General features: G+C 47.6%; 1 protein-coding gene across 1 annotated transcript; it reads right to left on the minus strand.

Annotated features, from left to right (window-relative positions):
• Positions 1 to 1,888: 1,888 nt before the first annotated feature.
• On the minus strand, positions 1,889 to 19,145 carry SINHCAF (SIN3-HDAC complex associated factor). The gene is made up of 6 exons (XM_058805501.1): positions 19,080 to 19,145; positions 9,204 to 9,351; positions 7,714 to 7,813; positions 6,619 to 6,745; positions 5,351 to 5,501; positions 1,889 to 4,409 (listed from the first exon to the last, which is right to left on the minus strand). Exons 2-6 carry the CDS (start codon positions 9,329 to 9,331, stop codon positions 4,247 to 4,249), a joined length of 669 nt encoding a protein of 222 aa, XP_058661484.1. The 5' UTR covers positions 9,332 to 9,351; positions 19,080 to 19,145; the 3' UTR covers positions 1,889 to 4,246.
• Positions 19,146 to 19,910: the final 765 nt, after the last annotated feature.

Below are 19,910 nucleotides of genomic sequence, written 5' to 3' on the forward strand. Positions count from 1 at the left end.
TTCCCTGGTGCTACTTCCAGTGTCTGAGAACGAGGAGCTGGACAGAAGCTGGACACGTGCTCCCTCTCTTCTACATAGACAGATGTCCAGGGGAAAGAGAAAGAAAACTAAAGCCAAAAAGGAGTTCGATGTATCTCTGACATTAACACTTGTAGGACCAGATCTGCAGAATACATGTCAGACTGCTCTTACCCCTGACCTGGACAACATAAAAAAATACATTAGATACATTAGAACCCTTTACTTTCAGTTTTTCTTACATTATATTCAAATGAAGTTTTTATATGACTTGAGAAGAGCTGTAACTTTTTGGTCACTGGGACTGGATGGGACCCAGTCATCTGCTCAGAAAGCATGTCTCAGGTTCAGTGTTGTAGAAGTCACAGAGACTTCAAAACTGTACAAATGAGAATAAAATTACTCCGCATGCAGCACCACACAAAAGCAAACAGACTTTGCCATTGCATGCTTCAGCAGCAGCAGCACTGGATGCCCAGCTCAGGCTTGGAAATCATGGTCCACTGGTGACCTCTAACAAAATACCTTCTTGTCCTATGCTGTTCTTTTCTCATCTTTCAATACAATCCTCTGTAAAGCACCTTTATAGTGCATGCACTGTGAAGCATTTTAGCAATGCCACACTTGTCATTGTGACAGCTGACCCAGGTGAAACCAAGAGGGTTTACACCCAGGATTTTGTTTCCCATTGCTCTGAAGATGCCTCCCCAGTGTTCCCAGAGGAGCTTCCTCTTCCACAGCTGAAACCCCATTGGGTCTTCTGCCCCACAATCCCTCTATCCATCAGCACAGATGTCCTCAGTAACCTCCTGATGGTAGCTGCAGTCACAGGTGTGCAGCAGCAGCCTAAGGGAGAGTGAGAAAAGGAGCCAATTGTTTGATACAGGGTGGAAAGTTGCAAATAATGGGTTACATAGTAGGTGACCTGCTTTAAACCACCTTTTGGTGCATTTGCTTCTCTTCAGTGAGTTTACATGGACTTTGCATTTTAGGTGAACTCAGTTGTGCCCAAGGTATGTGTAGGCATCTACAACAGATAGTGCAAGTACGTCAAAACCAGATGTTATTGCCTCACAATCTGGCAGTCTATGCAGAGCTTTCTGAAATGATTTCTATATGTATCTCTGAGTATCATCATGCTCAATTTGTAAGAAAACAGCCAGCACATCAGCAGGAATAAATCAGCATCTCCAACGAAGTCCAAAGTAGCCTCTTGCAACAAACCATCGTGCTTAAGGCTGCAATGTTTTCCCCATTATCTTCTAAACTCAGTTACTCCCTGACAGCTCCTCCCAGAGACCTTGCTCCCACCAGGCTGCTGGAGCTCATCCAGCTGCCCGTGCCTGCCGTGGGAAGGGACACACACCAGGCTCCAGCTTCAACAGAGAAGCACAAGTCTCTTCCACAGCTCCTCTGGATTTTTGGAAAGGGATGTTTCCAAATGCTGTCAGCACCAGCCCTTCAGTGCTGTTACTTCAGCTGGCTTTGATGAATGCTTTGGTGAGCTAGACAGAGAGCAGGGCCCCTGGGAACACAAACGGAATGCCAGCACCACCCACTGCCAGTAAGGGAATGCCTGACACACACTCAGTGCCAGGGGAAAGCTCTGTGACTCTGCCCTGAGACAGCTGTCTGTCATAACAAACACCACCTCCTTCCCTTGCTCTGCTCCTCTTTCCAAACTAAATAGGAAGGGAATTACCTCACACCCCCTCAAAAAAAAGGCTTGGTCTTGTTCAAATAGAAACGTGGGTTGCCTGGGCTGGCTCCAACACTAAATCCAATTAACAGAAGAACAGAGCTGAAATAAACACATGAGATGTTGCTTATTTTCTAAATAAGACTAAATTTATTCATAACCCTAGTAAAAACAAAGTTTGGATTACAAGTGTCTGAACAGTATAAAAGTACAAAACAGGTTCCATAGACTTCTAATACATTAATACAAAGTGCATGACTACTCATTTTGCATTACTACTGGGAATGGAAGAGGTGGGAGGGAGTAGGGGAAGCAGTTGGCGGTTGAAATCCAGCAATAAATAAATAAATACAGAAGAGATGATCCGTATCAGAGCACATCCTACCACCAACACTGCAGCCTTCTGAGGTGTACAGAATTACTGATGCTGAAAACACAAATTCACATGAAGTAGGTGTCTGCAAACACAGCAAGGACTCTTGCTCAAGCCCTTAATAGACATGACCAACCTAATTACACCTTTATACAATCAAGTATTCATTGTAGCTATAGCTGGACTCAATGGGCTTCGGGCTTTTCCAACCTGAACAATTCTATTTGGTTGAGAATAAAAGCAAGGTAAGCAGCTTTGTCCTCCCTTAAGAGCCCCAGAGTTTAGGAAAAGCAAAATGAGTCCAAGGAAAGCTCTAAGCTGTAAGGCTGTGATAAGTCAAAGCCCTGTTTCCCCTGATTTTCTTTCTCTCCAGAGATTGGCTGACCAAACAGGAGAGGAAAAAAGAAAGAAAAAAAAGCTTTGAGGGTAGAGGCTCCTCTTAAAACCTGCATATCTTTCCCTACCTATATTTTAATTTGCTAAGTATTCCTGTTTCAGGAACCGAGACTACATGGAAATCCAGTCCTAAACCCTACCCACCACAGTATTATGCCAATGACTCTCACAAAAAAGGAAAGCTTAGAATCATAGAATATGCTGAGTTGAGGGACCCATCAGGACCAACTCCAGCTCCTGGCCCTACTCAGGACACCACAAGAATCACACCATGTAGCATTCCATTGTAGGATATCCCAAAAGAGTAATAGTAAAAAATAATCCTCCCTCCCTCTAAAACCAGGAAAAAACCAACCAAACAAAAAGCAGAATTCCCAACTCACACAAGTAAAACCTTCATAAAAGGAACATGAAACAACTGGGAGCTAAAACTGCAGCACAACCTTCCAGGAAGCTGCTTCCACCCTAGAGGCAAAGCAGAGTTTGAAGGAGTGTCACAACGATTTGCACATGAGCTCGTCTGGGAATCTGTGTAGATTATCTTTTGATCACATATGCAAACAGAGCTGCTGCCTTGATTCAGCACAGCACCATTCTTAGCAGGACTTTTCAGATTCAGTATTCACAAATGTGTTGACCTGGCAGTTGCTTAAACAAACAAATGGAAAAAAAACCAACAAAACAAAAACCAACAAAACCCAAATACAGAGAAGCACTGCAGGGGAAGGGTTTCAAAACAGTTATTGTGAATCCAAACCCCAGGCTGCAACCAGATTTTGTCCCTGGACCAGAGCCTAATTTGCTCAGCAAGGGGTTTGGTTCTTTGTCAGGTCCACAACCAGGAGCAATCTTGTTTGTGGTCACATTTCAGCTGCACTGGTCCTACAGAGAGCAGTTACTCAGCTTGGGCTGCCATCTACACCTGACTTGGGCATCAAGGGGTTTCTTGGTCCATCTCTAACCATCAGGAGTTACTGCACCAAGCTCAGGGTGCCTGCTGCTGGTTTGAAAGAAGTAACCTCCCATTTTGCTATGTTCAGTTCTTAGGTAAGTCTTAATCCTTGGCTAAGGTGGGGAGCTCTCCCACCCCTTGTCAAGAGCACTTTTATGCTGGAGGCCTCCTCAGATAGCTACAATTGAAGGAGAGATGTGTGCAGATAACCAGTCTGTGCACATGGGAGGGATGAAAAATTTGTCTTTGTTATGTCAGTAGTACAGGGTGAAATCGCCACACCTTTAAAAATATATATTTATATAACTAGAGAGGTGACTTAGAACATTTCTATGTATTAATTCATCTTATTGACTCATACATGTCTAAGAATGAAATATTTTCTTGGGAATTTAAGAAGTTTGCCAACCAACTTTTAAAGAAATAAAAAAAAAAAAAAAAAACCAAAACCAAAAGGTTTACAACCACTGCTTATTTCAGTACAGAAACATGAACTACATAAACTTTAATATACAAACCCCATCCTCATATTCACTTGGGAAGTGAGTGTGGGGGAAAATTAGACAACCTTGCAGCAGCATTCAGCTTTGCCAAGTGTTCCATAGCATCTTAAATATTATGTACAGTCTTTCTAAAAGGATACAAACTGGCTTCAGAGTTTGTGGAATTGTAGCAGTAAAACCCAAAAACAGTTCCAGGGAATAGTCTTTTGGCAGCATAGCAGGTGTCCAAAGTGAACAGTCACTTTTCTAGTATTTTTCCAGAGAATAAGAGGATCTGTATAACCTTCTGCAGCTATCCAAGGAAGTCACCACTCCTCTTGGGTGGAGATTGCTGGAGATTGGGGTCCTTCTTGTTCTGGCTTTTCAGTGGCAGACTTTTTATTGCTACAACAAGGTTTGAAGAGATGAGTGTCTATGAGGACTTCTCCAAAACGCCCTTTGTAAATAATTCCACAGCAGACCTTTTGCCTGGAAGAAATGGCAGGGAGACAGATACTTTGTTTAGAATATACAGAATTCACAAACATGCAAAAAAGCAAGTCTGACCCCAGACACTACTTTATTGAGCTTCCAGCCCAGAGGACAGGGGCAAAAAGACTGCTCACAAACAGAAAACAGGTCGGTGTCTAAATCCACAACAGCTCTTTGGGGGAAAAAAAAAAACAACAAAGAAAAAAAGAAAAAACCCAAACATGTCCATATAAAAACCAAGTCTCCAACTTTGCTTCCCAGAGAAGTTTCAGACACAACCATTTGGTCTGAACTAACCTTGGCTAGAATGCACTTGCAAATATTATTTGGGAGGAGGCAGCAAAGTCACAACAATTCCAATTGAGCAGTTAGCTAAACAAGGGATTACTGTGTCACAACATGCAATAAAAGATAACAAGCTCATCAGTTCCCAGAAAACCTTGTGGCTTTCCTCCCACTCCAGAATTTTGGGTTTTTTTTTTTTTTTTTTGTTTTTTTTTTTTTTTTTTTTGTTTTTTTTTTTTTTTTTTTTTGTTTTGTTTTTTTGTTTTGTGTTGTTTTGTTTTTTTTTCCAAATGACTACCATCACAGGTCAACCAAATCAAATGCTGTGTTTTGCTGGCAAGCTGGGAGCACTCTTGTATGTAGCAACACATCATATCTACAGGGCATAGTTTTAAGAGGAGATAATGACAGACAGGAATATAATCTGCTATTCCCAAAACCAGCAAAAATATTTCCCAGCAACTGTTTTAATGTTTAGGGAACTGAAGGGAGATAGGGAAAAATGCTTTGAACACAAGGCATTTCTTTCCAAGCATGAACAGACAGGCGTTGTAAATGATATCCTTATACCAGGATGAAGAGGCAGAATCAAGCAGCATGCATGCAAAGTGAGCCTGCTGCCTGCACAGAGGGCAGGTTCTGGTGCTTTTTACCTTTTCCAGTAGGTGAGATCTAGGAAGGAGAACACGGGTGTCCTGCTGGCCCCGGCGCTCAGCTCCGTGTCCGAGCCCTCGTCCGACTGGTTGCTGTAGCAGGGCGACTGAGCTGGGGAGGCACTTGAAGTTGTGCTGTGGGCATCCGAATCTGCAGGGCAAAGAGGAAATGCAACGATCAGGACATGCATCCAACAGTTTACCCTCCTCCTGACCTGTGGACTGGGAGCAGAGGCACAGATGTGCTTTAATTAACGAGAAAACCTATCAATGACAATGCATTTATTTCACTTGCTCCTGCCTGTTTCAGCACAGAGAGTGTCAGGAGTTGTCAAAGAGCCTCCAGAAGTGGAAGGAGTCCTTGTACGTGAGGGATTGGAAAGAAGTTCAGGATCAGGCTTCAGCTTCTGGCTCTCAAACCTAGCCACGCTCTGAAATCACTGGGAGATCCCTCAAGACAGTGAAGATCTGTGCTCCAGACTCTCTCTAAATTAACTGCAGTGCCTTGAATGAGGAGATAAAAGCTCATTGGGTCAGGGCCTTTACTGATTCTTTGGAGACCTCTCCTTTTGACTAGGCAGGATAATTGAGAGAGAGAGAGACCGGGTCAGCAACAGTGAAGAAGCTGGAAGGTTTGCTTTAGGAGAAAAGCCTTAAGTACTGACACACATTTAGAGCCTAACTGGCAGATGGTTTTGTTGGAAAGCTATGAATCCAAATCTCTTTGGAGAGTCCTTGTACTACTGGAAAGAAATCACTGAGACTGGCAGAGGATGGTATATGGAAACATGGTAGGAATTTAAGGGGGGAGGGGGGTAAATCTATGTTTAAAAGTACGTATGGAAGAAAAATACTGCAATTTTTTTTTTGGAAAAGAGAGCTGAAAATGGCCACAGCACATTACTGAAAGCAGGGAGAAGCCTCTTCCAGCTTCAGTTTCAATGAGATCTTTGACCAAGATGTTCTTTCTAGGGATATGTCATTTAAGAGTGGGATATAAGCTACTGCCTGCACTTTCAAGCCAGACTCCTCATGCCCCCTTGCCACTTCCCCACCTCTGTCTTGCAGCCCACCCTGCACACAAGCTCCTCCTTCTCATTCCACACCCTCCCAAAACTCTGAGGATCAGAGGCTGTGAAAACAGGGAGAGCCCAAACGTGGGAGTGCACACAACCAAATCCAAGCAGTGATTCAGCTTGGCCAGTTCACAGTGAGCTGTGTTAGGGGAGGCTGAAGTTTGCTGCCAGAATCTCTCTGGATCCACTTACTGTGCCGCTTGAATTCCTTCTGCAGTTTGCTGATTTGATTGCTCTTTATTCTGCTTCCAGAGAGGGTTTTCATTTTCTTTGGTTTCAGTGTTGTTTTAAGGCTGGGTCCAGCCCTGGCATCTACCACCTAGGACAGAGAAAATGCATGTGTGAGTACTTGTGCATCATGCTGAGGTATTATTGCCACAGTCAAGACACAGGCACTGACTTAGCAGAAGGTATTCTGAACTCCCTGAGTTAATCCAAGGCAGTTCTTGCACTGACACTCTCCTGTTTCATTTAAATCTGGCTAAATCTCTGCAGGAAAACACAGCAAACTAGTTTAAAAAACACATCTGGTTCTACTTTTGCCAACTTCCCATTTTAACACATTCAGTTTAGAACCAAATAATTGTTTAAGGTAATGCAGGTCCAGTTAAGAGTGTCTGCCAAGCATTTGCTCTGTGGTTTTTTGGGTTTTTTTCAGTAATAAATTTAACTTTTGAGTAAAGCCAGTGGTAGTAATAACCATAGTTATGGCTCCCATTACTATCAAGGCATCCTGGATAAAGATTATTATATACACAAGGAATCCTGATCATCCTCCCAGCCTTAGGCCTGAATTGAATTAGACATATCAAAACAATATATGAGTGAAAATAGCTGCAAGATTATTAGTCATTGTAATTATCTGATTAAATGAGATTGATTAATGTGTTGCTTGAGCAAGTCACTTTGTTTGGGAAAAAGAAAATCCAAACAATTTTGGATAAAGGCCAAACTTGATTTGTTTTTTTTTTGTTTTTTGTTTTTTTTTTTTTTTTTTTTTTTATGTCATAAGAGACTTTTGGATGAAGTTATGAGCTATTGAAAACAAGGAATTACAAGGCAAGTTGGTCTGTGACTGCATCTCAGGCTTGCATAATCACCATAAGCAGGCAGGAGCCACACAGTAGTAAATACTCCAGGAAGGATTTAGAGATGCTGAGGGTAGAGAGGGTGATTTAGAGATGCTGAGGGAGAGTGTGGGTGAAACAGCAAACCCCAAACCCCTGCCAGCACCCTCCCTCCCTAGAAAGAGTAAGTTTTGGGGCAGAAGAGAAATTAATTACTAACATGATTCCAGTTTTTTTTTGATCCTGCTGGTAATTTTTTCCATCTTTTCACCAAAAGAACACAGGCATTGCAAATATCTCCTGAGCGAGCCTCGTGGAGCCTGGCAAAAACAAAAGCAAAGATCACTTAACAGCAGTTAATAAAAGCACACCCCACTTGCTACCAGCAACAAGTATAAAAACTGATGAATAAGAAGAGTTCTGAAATTCTGTTTTTCTGACATTACACTTCATCTGGATTGCTCCAACAGTGCCATTTAAAGACCAGGTCTCACTTTCAGAAAGCACTCTTCCACACAGACATAAAAAGGTGTCACAATCTGCCTCCAGAGGGGCACTGAACACAACAGTCCCATCACCTGCAGGTTTTGGAATCTTTTCCCCCAAAACCAAGACGCAACTGCAGTGGATTGGTTAAGTTTGGAGCAGGAGGAATAATCATGTTATTCAAACCACGCTTGGGAACAAACATCAAAACTTGCTCAGGTCTTCACTTTCCCACAGAGCTTCAAGGATGAGTAACAAACATCACCTAACACACTCCCACACGAGCACGGGGTAAGATTTCAGAAACAGCACTCACTGGAATGACAGCAATACTTGCTCCTTCTAACAAGCTTTCCTCAGGAACCCTCTCTACTGCTAATCCATGCTAAAAGAAATGTAACAGGGAAACACTGCACAACTTTTCAGCCAATTAAATAGGAAGATTTTGGATCATTTGTAGATGAATGAGGCGGGCTCAGAAAGCCATTATTTGCCCAGTCTGCATTTTTACCTTGGCAAACATATTTCAGACAGCACAACAATGATGGTCCTGGTAAACTGCAAATTGCTTTACTGCAGTTAAAACCAACAACCACCAAAAAAAAAGCAATGGATCTGCATACAGCCTTTGCCTGCCAAGGACAGTAGTGAAGAAATATGATAAGGAAAACTGCCAGCACCAGACTTGTGTACAAAAATCCAAGGTAAATACAAAGCACTCTAAAGTTCACTACAGAAAGAGTGTTTCTAGAAGAAGTGAGGAAAATTTCTGAATTTTATACAAAATTTCAAAGCTCTTCAAAAGTATCCCAAAAATTTGAAAGCTCACAATAACTACTACAAGAAATCTCGAGTATTTATAGCTTTGTTTACCAATGCTTTCAAGTAACATTACCTAACTGGAAAGCTAATCACTTTCTAAGAGAATGGTTTTCCAATGAGAAGTTTTAATAACACATTGCTATATCATATTTGAACCAAGACACCAACATTTGTAACAGGGTACTGTGCATAAACCATGCTGAAACTGCTAAATAATTACTCATCAAGTTTAATCTAACATTCTTGAATTTTCAGAGCCACAGAAAGCCCCCATGGATGTGTAGAGTTCATTATTTTAGGTAGGTGTTTACAGACCTAATCTTTCAGAGCAAGAAGGACACTACATCAGGTTTGCAGCTCAGAGATCAATGCCAAAACTGCTGACCAAGGTGGGAATCTTACCCAAAACAATTCTGGAAATCCTTTTCATAACGTTTACTGTCAGTGAAGCGAGAACTGGAAGACTTCGCCCTGCAAATACAGCAGCCCTCTATACTCCGGTACATCTTCGGTTTGTGAAAGCCAAACATCTTTTCCTCCCAGCTGTGTCCTGTGAAAACAAACAGAAACTGGTGTTAATTATCACTGTTAGATAATGAAAGAAAAAAAAAAATCTATGCTAGATTAGGGCATAGTTTATTTTATCGAATGTGTCTTCAGAAGAACAGATGCACCTAGAACGTGGTTTTTGAGAAAATTATATAATTAACAGCTGGAATATTAAGCAATACGCAGCAGGACCTATAATGAGCTCATTTACTGCAGAAATGTACTCCAAGGGCACATGTAGAGGCAGCACAACCCAGATGTGTGAATGCAGCCCACCTGGCCACTGAGGGCCCTGCACAGGTGGCAGGACAGGCTGCAGTGTGTCCAAGCCATGGGTAAGGAGCTGAACTCTGGGTCACTGAGCTACTTCATCACCACCACCACCACCGGTGCTGGATGGAAACACCCCTGGCAAACTCCGCTGAGAGTGAGTAGGAGTGTTTTAAATGAGCTGCAGCCATTCCCCCGGGCTGTAGGGCAGACATACCTGAAAAGCTGCTCTAAAAACAGCAGGGTGGAGTCGCACCCAGCCCTCAATGGCCCTGTCTGCACTGCAGCACCCGGGAGCACCTCTCTGTTCTCAGGGCCTGGGTGAGCATCCCAGCTCCATGTCAGCACATGCTCTGCTCTCCTGCCTTCCCCACCCTGCTTTCCATGGGAAGGAAACCGAGCTGGGAAAGAAAGGCCAGGGAGCAGGACCCTGGGGCACATCTCAGCATGTGCCTACCACACATGTCCTGCCAAAAGGATGGAAAACTCCAGGCACAGGGAGGTTGTTGCTTTGAAACCACCAGCTATGCACACTTGGTGCCAGCCCAGAAAGCTGAGAATGCCCTCCTGATCTGTTCTTTTCAGTACACCAAGGCTGGGATTTGCTATCAGAGCAGGTATTATACACTGGAGCCATTTTCCAGGCAGAAACTTCTCAAGTCACCATGACCCTCACCAAACCAGCTCTCCCCTGTGTTGGCTGTTCCCCAGTGCAGACCCCTGCCAGGCACAGTCTGACACAGCACGAGCACAGTCAGAGCAAACAGGGTTCCCACAGCACCCCAAAAACCCAAACCAGCAACTGAGCAAAGCTGCTGCTCCCCTGGCACTGGGCCTGGACACACAGCAAGTCCTCACAGGCCACACAGCATCATCTCATAATGCAGGCAGGGGCTGTTCCAAGATGTTCTCCTTTGAACAGAGCCTGGTGCAAGGTTTGCCTCCACCACCTGCTGCAAGGGGTGAGCAGCCACCAGCAGCCTCTGGTGCTCCCCACACACCAAGGGCTCAGAGAGGGCACAGGCTGCAGGAAGCTCCAGGAGAAGAGGTTCCCACTGCTTTAAAAGAAATTAAAATTGGATGGAGCCATGCAAATAACACAACATTTCCCTCTCTTTCCTTAACAAAAGCCAAGCTGCTGAATTCATGAAGAAGCTAACAAAAAAACCCCAAACACCTGAATGACCCAGCAGCTCAGGAGAGGAGCAACTGTGGTGAGAGGGAACTCTCAGTCCCTTCTCAGTCCCAGGTAGTACCAAGTCCCAGTAATCCAACTCAGGTTACTGGTTAACACTTGTGCCATAGGCATCTATCCCCAAATCTTCCACCTTCAGAAAGGTAAGGGCTGTGATCCTTTTACCCTCCAGTGGTACAGAGAAAAATAATTTTTGAAATCTTGTGCCTACAATGCCAGGACTTGCCACATCATTATGGCAATAAAATATTTTGAAAGACAGGTTCAGGTGAGTTCAGAAACCTGCTTCCACAAAATGTTCATACCCAGCATCACGCTCACCTGACTGACAGGGGGATGGTGTGCAACAGGAAAAGATCCTGCACACTTCTGTGGGACCACAGCAAAAGCTGGGGAACCACCCAGCACCAGGCACAGTCCTCTGCAGAGGTGAAAACACATCCCCCTCACCTCAGGGGGGAAGATCAAGAGTAAAGGAGCACGGCAAAATAAACATGCAGTTTCCCAGACTCTTTAGAACAAGAGAAAAGTAAAAATTGTATCCAATATTGTTGGCTAATACTCTGACACAAAATCCATCAAGGAACCTATTTCCAGCTGAAAGTGTGCATGTTTGCATTTCAGTCCAGCATACAGAGAACACTTGGGGTCACTGAGGTTGTGGCTCATGCAATTACTACTGCACCAACATTCAGGAAGACTCAACTCTCCATAAAGCTTGTCTTGACTTGTAGAGCCTGTGGATGGCAAGGCACTTGCTCAAGCTGAATGCCAAGGAGATCCTGCAGGCCTACGAGAGAGATGGAGAGGATAAATCCTTCCTTCTCTCCCTCCTGTCCCAGGTCGTGCTGTCTTCCACAGGCTTGAAGTGCTGAATTCCTCACATTTACAGCACAGGGAGCTCACCCAGGGTTATATTCTCCCAAGGTTAACTTGTGCAAATATCCAGCAAAGTCACCCCGAAAGGTGTCAGGCTTTTCAGGAGATTCACTGCTCCCTGTATTGGTACAGCAATGGCCTGAAGGCCAGGAGTAGATCTGGTAAGTAAAAGAAGATATCCAAGTAGTGACCGGCTGAATGGACTCATGGAGGGATGGTCACTCTCAGAACTACTCTCAGCCTCTGCTGGATGTGCAGCAAATGAATGCACAGCCAAAGCAGGTAAATATTCCTGGCCTGTCAAGAAAATAAACAACAGAGTATGTAGGCAAACACTCAGAGTATTTAGTTTCTTAGCACCTGATGTGCTTCTTTGGGAGATACTCTTGAGGACATTGCCCAACAAGCCTCTGGAGATCCAACAGCGTGCTCACCTGGGAATTTTCAACTTACAAACAGCAATTTTAGATGTTGTTTGACTACTCCAATGTTAAATCTGTGGTCTGGTACTTTCCTTCACAAAGTCAAAGACTAATTGCAGATACAAAGTTCACCCATGCTGCCAAACGTAAGCAGCAGGAAAATCTTGACTGCTACGTGGCAAGAAACAACTATCAACAAGGCAGTTTACCTTCTAACCAAGTTTCTTCTAGGAATCCAGCAGTGATAAAATGATCTCTGTTACCAGCTGGTATTTACACCAAGTAGAATAAGATGCATGTTTTACAATGTTCTGGCAAAGACTGGAAAACACTTATATTCTGAAAATATTTTGCCTTGCATCATTGCTGCCATTCTCACAGGAGCAGCCTTTCATCACCACCCTTCAATAGAAGGGAAACTAGTGCCATCTGTTTCCCACTTGATGAATGGTCAGCAATGGCATTACCACACATCATGCCTGAATGGGGAAGAGCTAGCAGCAAAAGCACAAGTTAAACAGATTTCTCTGACAACTGCATCCAAGCGCAGTTATAAATGGAAGGCATCAGTCCAGTTACACATTTAATCCTAAACAGTTGCCATTTGACCATTATACACTAAATTTTCTGTCAGCTGGGCAGCTTAGTAGATAATATGGACTTAGAAGTAAATATGACTGTGCCATTTAAAAGGTTTAACTTGAAAGCTTTGCAATTTAGATATTGAATTAGAAGCAGGCAGTTAGGATGCCAGCTGCCCTAACACCTGAATCTTGGCTGTGGAACTTGAACCATGCAGAATTTGGGACAGATAAAAAAGATGGCAAGTAGAAACAAAGTAACTTGCCTAGAAGTTAAAAAGCATTGCACAACATAATTCTGCCAAAGCTAAGCATGCCATTAATGCTATTTAACTTTGTTATTATTTGCCAAATTTAAGCATGTTATTAAAATGTATCAGCAGTTGCACAGAAGAGAAAGGGAGAGATCTCAAAAAAAGAATCAGAAATCTTAGCAGAGCATTATCTGTCATTCTGCAGAAATGAAGATTTACCTGCACTAGTGGGAAAGCAGTATTCCCCCAAGCCAGGGGAAAAGTGATGCTCTTCCCTCCCTGGTGTCCCTATCCACAGCTTCTCCTTGCAGAAGTTGCTATTCCCTCAAGTTCTGCTTTATACAACTGCTTTAGCAACCTGAATGGACTCAGAGAAGTCTCCAGGAAAGTGCTCTCGACATTCTTCTGCCTTCTCACTTTTGAAAAAGCAGCATCAAAAATAGAAACTTGTCTTTCAAAAGAGAACAGTAAAGTCCAGAAGAGAAAAAGTAGTGGGAAATTAAAAAAAAAAAAATCCCCACACCCTGCTTATTACCTTTGTGAAAGGCTGTACAAAGAAGCATGTGTGTGAAAATGGTTTCATGTTTTTGTTGCCTGTCAGGACTAGAATTTGGTGCTTAATTTTCTTTGCAAAATTTAATTTGATGATCTAAATTAAAAGGAGGCATTGCTTCAGATGCTCATTAAGTTTTCAAGTTAGGGAAGAACTTCTGAACTCTTTCAGATCTCCAAGTAAGCTGAGCCACTTTATTCGCTTTTCCAGATTCCTTCTGCATTCTTTCTGATCACCCAAGAAGAATGAAAACCTTTTATAATAGGAAGGATGGAATTCCTAGAAGACAGGCATGTCTCCCTTTGTAACACAATTACCAGGCCAGTGGGAACCAACACGCTCACCTGCTTCTTGCAAAGCTGAACGAGAAACATTCCCTGGAGTTACAGTCCAAACACAGAGTATCAGAATCCTCCTCCCCTCCCATCTCCCCTCTCTGACCCGGGATCGCTCACCCTCTGCGCAGCCCAGAACTGCCAGCACCTCTGCCAGAGAGGAGAACAACGATTTTATTTCCCTTTTTGTGTCCACAACAGCCTTGGCACAGCCCCCCCGAAGCTGGGCTAAAGAAAAACACCACCTACCCTACATATGTGGATGCAGCCGGTTCCTGTCAAAGTAAAACTCTCACAATTGTCACCCCTACAGCATTTCACTGGAACTAAGAAACACAGCCAAAATTACACCTTTTTTTTCCTTTCTTTTAAAGAGAACTAAACAGATGCCTTAATATAGAAAGAATATAAGTGCTCTGGCTTTTGCCTCTGCAGGAGCATACACCCAGGCACAGGCACACACATGAAAAATGCTTCCAGAGCTGTCCACAGCGCCACAGGCAGACTCACCCATCTCACAATAAATTCTTGAGCCTGTCCCTCGGCTGAAATAAACTGCAGTACCTCTACTGCAAATCAAGTGCAAGACAGAGAACTGTACATCAGCAGAGGAACTGATCTGTATCAGAGCCTCAACATAAACATACCTCCCCTGAGTTCACAGGCTGCTGCAAAAAACCCTTGGAAGAAGATTGGATCCCTCAAAAAAAAAAAAAAAAAAGAGAATATTTTAACATGCACAGAGCCAGAATGCTCCAAGGATGGTAAGAGACCAATCTAACTGGAGTAATCTGAAAATGCAACGTCAGTATCTGCAAAAATACTTTTTAATGTCATCTCTCCCTATAGTTTAAAACAGAGGCACTAATAACCAACAACCACAACCTTGGAACTGTGCATATTGTACACACTTCTGGCTCCCTATATACTCAGATTTTCCTTGCACTTTCCTTCCTCTCTCTACCCAGAACAACTTTACTTGGAGGAAAGCTGCATTTACCAGGAACATCTGAATGTCACAGCATGCTTTCACTTGGTGAGTTCAGCAAAACCAGAGAAGGTCAAAACCACATCTTCAGGAATCTCTCCTCTGACAAAATAAGTAACTCACTCTTTTGCTGGTAGATGCCCACAGCTACTGTTGTAAGTGAAATCTCAGCACAGCCAGTGCACCTAGCAGCAATTACTAAGCGTGTATCAAAAATCAAATTGGACACTTCTTTCCCATGTCTGAGTCTCCATGGCATCCTAGCTGGATCCCAAGCTGTTCCTAGTTCCATTTGCAGAAGCAGTCAAGCCATAAAGAAGCATACTCACCTGTTGGATTTTCCCTGGGAAGGAAGCTCCTAGCTCATTTAAGGAACTGATGCTGAGCCACGTGGGCGCTCCTCTGAGCTGCCATGTGGCTCGTGCTCCACAAGGGATAGGCCAAAGCATGAAAACAATAATCAGCAAGATTTGCATAAGGGGGGAAAAAAATTCCAAACCTGTCCCACCTGCAGACATTGCAGCTTGAAAGATGACTTCCCCCTGCCTGAAACTCCTGTTGCATAACTCACACCACGCTCAGCCTGAGCCCAGCAGGGAAAACTGGGATGTTCTCAGACATGTGCTGGAGTTCAGGCTGAGATGCTTATCTGGGTACTCACACCACAGCTGTGATGGTGCTGTCTGCCAGCACCTGCTACTGAAAAAGCATCACAGCCACTCTGGATCATGAGACGCTGAACAGCTTTTTTTGGCTAGGTTCTTTTATGTTGTTTTTAAAAGGGATAACATACCTGGATGGGGACTTAAACCAAATGAGCAGTAATTATTTGGCAGAACAACTGAGGTGACTTCATTAAAGAGGATACTTTTCCGTGTCCTTAAGCAGTATTACTGGTCACTTCACTTGGACTTTGGACTGAGCACACTGCAGAAATGCAAAGGCTTGAGTTGTGAAATGGAGCCCTGCCTGGGCAATTTTCAAGTCCCAGCTCACTGGCTTCTTCTTTGTGCTAAAAAGCAAGTGCTACAGAGGGTGCAAGAATGAAGCTGATTGTCAAGTAGGATCCTGTGGATGTCGTTCATGTCATTATGAGGGAGGTACAAGAAATGAGGTGTTAAGAACCAATGCAAAGCAGAGTTAGGTAACACAGAAAGAGCTGTTCAGCACGAGTAAGACAACAAACCGTCACAGTTTAAACTTTATTTTTAGCCTCTGTGAATGTATCAGCTTTTTTAACGTCTTCTGCAAAGAAGTCACTGATATTTTCTTCTTAAAGGAAGACTGAACACATCGGCAATTAGCTTTTTTAGAGAATGAAGTGAGGAGGAATTTTTCCCAGAGGCTCTGGCACTCAATCCCACCTACTTTCAGTGGGAGCTGGGTGTTGCATGACTGTGGGTGTGTTTGAAAATCCCGACTTGCTACTTGCTGCTTTTCTACCAGGTACCACGGATCCCAGGAAACCTAGAGCTCACCTGTGTACTAAAGGAGCCGAGTGTCCACATGGCATCAGCAGAAAGGGACAGACAGCAAACTGGAAACCTGTGGTGCAGAGTTTGTGCAATCTGTAAATTTAAAAAGCTGCAAACTACACAGTGGATCTGTCTGACTGCAGGCTGGTGAGAAGGGGGTGCACACACCCTGCACACGGCTGCAAGGAGCAGCCTCGGCTTTGGAAGCAAGCAGGAAAGGAGTTTGCTGAGGAACCATCACCCTCACCGACTGCCTGTCCAAAGAGCGCAACACTCGCGTGTGTCAGCCTGCCACCTTCCTAAGCGCCAAATCAAAGTACAAAAGAGCATCGCAGGCTGTGCCCAAGCACAGCCGCCGCTGTTGGAGCCGTGGGCTCAGGGCAGGACGCTGGGCCCTCTCCTGCCGCTCCCCGGCCACGCGGGGCCGGCCCGGCTCCAGCGCAGACACGTGTTGGGGCACGGCAGCATCCCGCACCCCTGCCCGCACAGCCACGGCGCGCAAGTTTCTGCAATTGTGATGTTAATTGAATAGTTCAGGTCCGAAGGACGGGCCATCGGTCGGGGACGAGGCTCTTTGTAGGATGAACCGGGGTTGTTCCCGCCGGGAGAGCGGCGCTGGGGGGGCCCGGGGCGGGCGGGATCCAGCCCCGCTCGCTGCGTAAACAACAGGTTTGGCAGGTCCCTTTAAACCCCCTCGGTTGCAGCACCGGACAGGGGGCACGGGAGCACACGGCAACTTTTATGTCTGTAAAGTGAGAACGCAACGCGGAGCGCTTTCCTGGCGCAACACGGCGACTTTAAAACAAAACAAAACCCCACCAAACCCTAAATAACAAAGGTGAAAAACGCCCCAAAAAGGCAGAGCTCGGGCCGCCGCGTGGCCCCGGGCACGGCCCCGCTCCCCCGTTAGCGCCGGCGGCCGGAGCCGGGAACAAAGACCCCCCCGGGGCACACGACCTACTTTGGCGGGCGGCGCCGCCGGTCAGGTGGAGCCGCGGGAGCGCACACGCGGGCGGCCACAGCACTCCCGGCCCTGCCGAGCGCTCAACGCGCCGAAAGACGGGCGAAATCAGAAATAAATGAGAAGAGCCCGGGAAGGGGAAGGCGGCGCGCCAGGGAGGAAAGCCCCAGCGCGGGGGTGGGCGCTGCGAGGCGGCCCCCGCGCTGCAAACGCCGCCCCACCACGCGGCCGCGGAGCTGCCGCCCCATGCGGCGCTACCGGGGCAGCGGCGGGAAGCGGGGACGGAGCGGCGGCCGCACCGCCGAGCACCGGGAGCCCCGTTCCGCCGCCGTGCCCCGCCGCCCCCCGTGCTTCCCCCCCGCCCCGCGCCGGTTCCTCATGGCTCGGCCCTGACGTAATTCAAACATGGCAACAGTTTCACTTCAAAGGGCCGTCGCGGACCTCCCGGCAACGCGGGCACGCCGTAACGGGGGCAAGGCGGACCCCGGAGCGCGGGGCAGCCCCGGGGCGGCCGCCGGGCCCTGCCCGCCCCAGCGCCGTGCGCGCAGCGCGGAGCCGTGCGGAGCGCGCCGGCAGCCAAAGTTTCACCGCGCCTCCAAACTCCTCAAAACCGCGGGCAGCCCCTAAAAAACAGCGTCCCGCGCACGACAAGTGTCACCCCAGGGACACCCGGCAGCGCGGGGCCGAGCCCCGCCGGGCGCGGAGCAGCGCTGAGCCCCGGGGAGCCGCGCCGCCCGCAGCACATGCGAGCCCTTTGTTTTCCCTCAGCCGGGCGCTGCCTACGTGCCGCGCCGGGGGCACGCCGCCCGCCCCGCCGCCCTCCGCCGCCCCGAGTCAAAACTTGTTGGCGCCGGCAGGAACGGGAGCCGCTCGCACCGGCGCCGAGCCACGGGAGCGGCAGGACGCCATCGCCGCCCGCCGCACCGGCCCCACGCCCGCAACGCCGCGCTCCGGGCCGGGGGCAGCACGGGGCAGGCCCCACGCCGCGACCGACCGACAGCACGTGTCCCGCCAGCCCACGGCCGCACGGCCCGCTCTGTGCAGCGTGCACGGAGCCGGACTCCCCCGCAGTTACCAATGATAACTGGAAACAATAAGAGTGCCCCGCTCTCCCCACGTGAAACACGGCGAGGGAGGGATGGCGGCACCGGCGGGCCCCCCTCCCCTCCGCCGGCACCAACTCGAGCGGGCGCTACAGGTGTGCGCTGCGGGGCGCGCCGGGGCCGCACCTGCGGCACCCGCTCCGCACCGCCGGGGCCGCCCGCGTGGCCAGCCAGGGCAGCCGCGGCCCGGGAAAGGCGCCCTGCAGCCCGGCATCGCCGAGCAGCCCGCTTTTCCCAACCCGCTCCGCACCTTGGAACTGCTTTCGGAGTTAAATGATGGGGAAGTGACTACTCTTCCCTCCTAAAGTCTTGGAGATTTAACCGTGCTTTGGGATGGGGAGCAGAAGTCAGAGTTCCAGGGATGGGTCCGCAACAATGCGGGAGGCGTTCCTCTCCGCTCGCGCATCCTTTAAAACTCTGCTCATGGCAGGAAAACCCGGGCGCAGCGCCGCTCGCAGCAGCCGCACGCGTGTCAAAGCGTTTCAAGGCGGCAAAGTCTTTTTGCCGCTGCAAAAACTGCGGACAAGCTCCGGCGAGTAACTTGGAATGAACGCAAACCACCGGCTGCTGGAAAAAAAAAAAAAAATAAATCCCAACACCACCAGAAAAAAAAAAAAAGAAAAAGGAAACCCACCGAGAGCGAACAACACAGAACAACAAAACAAGCCCCGAACAACGAGCAGCAAGCAGGGAAGGCATCACCCGTCACTCACCGCCGCGCTGCGCCCACCAGGTCCCGTCCGTGCGTGCGGAGCGCGGCGCTCCCGCCGTGCGCGCGCTCCCGCCTCCCCGCGCTCTGCCGCCGGCGGCCGCGCGAGCCCCCCCACGCCCCGCCCACCGGCCCCCGCCCCTCGGCCGCTCTGCGCAGGCGCGGTTCCCACGGCTCCGTTTCTCATCAATCGGGCCCCGCCGGCTGCGCGCGCCCCATTGTCCTTTTAAGGCAGAAAGGGCCGCGCGGGAAGAGCGCGCGCGCGAGGGGGGGCGGCGCCCGCCGTGACGGCGGAGGTGACTTCACGCGCGCGCGCCCCCGCCCCGCACCTGCCTCGCGCCGCCCCGCCCCGGAACGGCCCCCGCGAGACCGCCCCGAAAACACAGCGCGAAACACGGCCCGAAACATCACTGAAAATACAGCCGCAAACATCACTGAAAATACAGCCTGAAACACAGCCACAAGCATCACTGCAAACACTGCACAGACCCGCAAACACAGCCCCGAAACATCACTGCAAACACAGCCACAAACATCACTGAAAACACAGCACGGACCCGCAAACACAGCCCCAAACATCACTGCAAACACAGCCGCAAACATCACTGAAAACACTGCACAGACCCGCAAACACAGCCCCAAACATCACTGCAAACACAGCCGCAAACATCACTGAAAACACTGCACAGACCCGCAAACACAGCCCCAAACATCACTGAAAATACAGCCCGAAACACAGCCCCAAACATCACTGCAAACACAGCCACAAACATCACTGAAAACACTGCACGGACCCGCAAACACAGCCAGAAATATCACTGAAAATACAGCCTGA

The sequence above is a fragment of the Ammospiza caudacuta genome, chromosome 5 (assembly GCF_027887145.1).
Source record: "Ammospiza caudacuta isolate bAmmCau1 chromosome 5, bAmmCau1.pri, whole genome shotgun sequence".
Lineage (NCBI taxonomy): Eukaryota > Metazoa > Chordata > Aves > Passeriformes > Passerellidae > Ammospiza > Ammospiza caudacuta.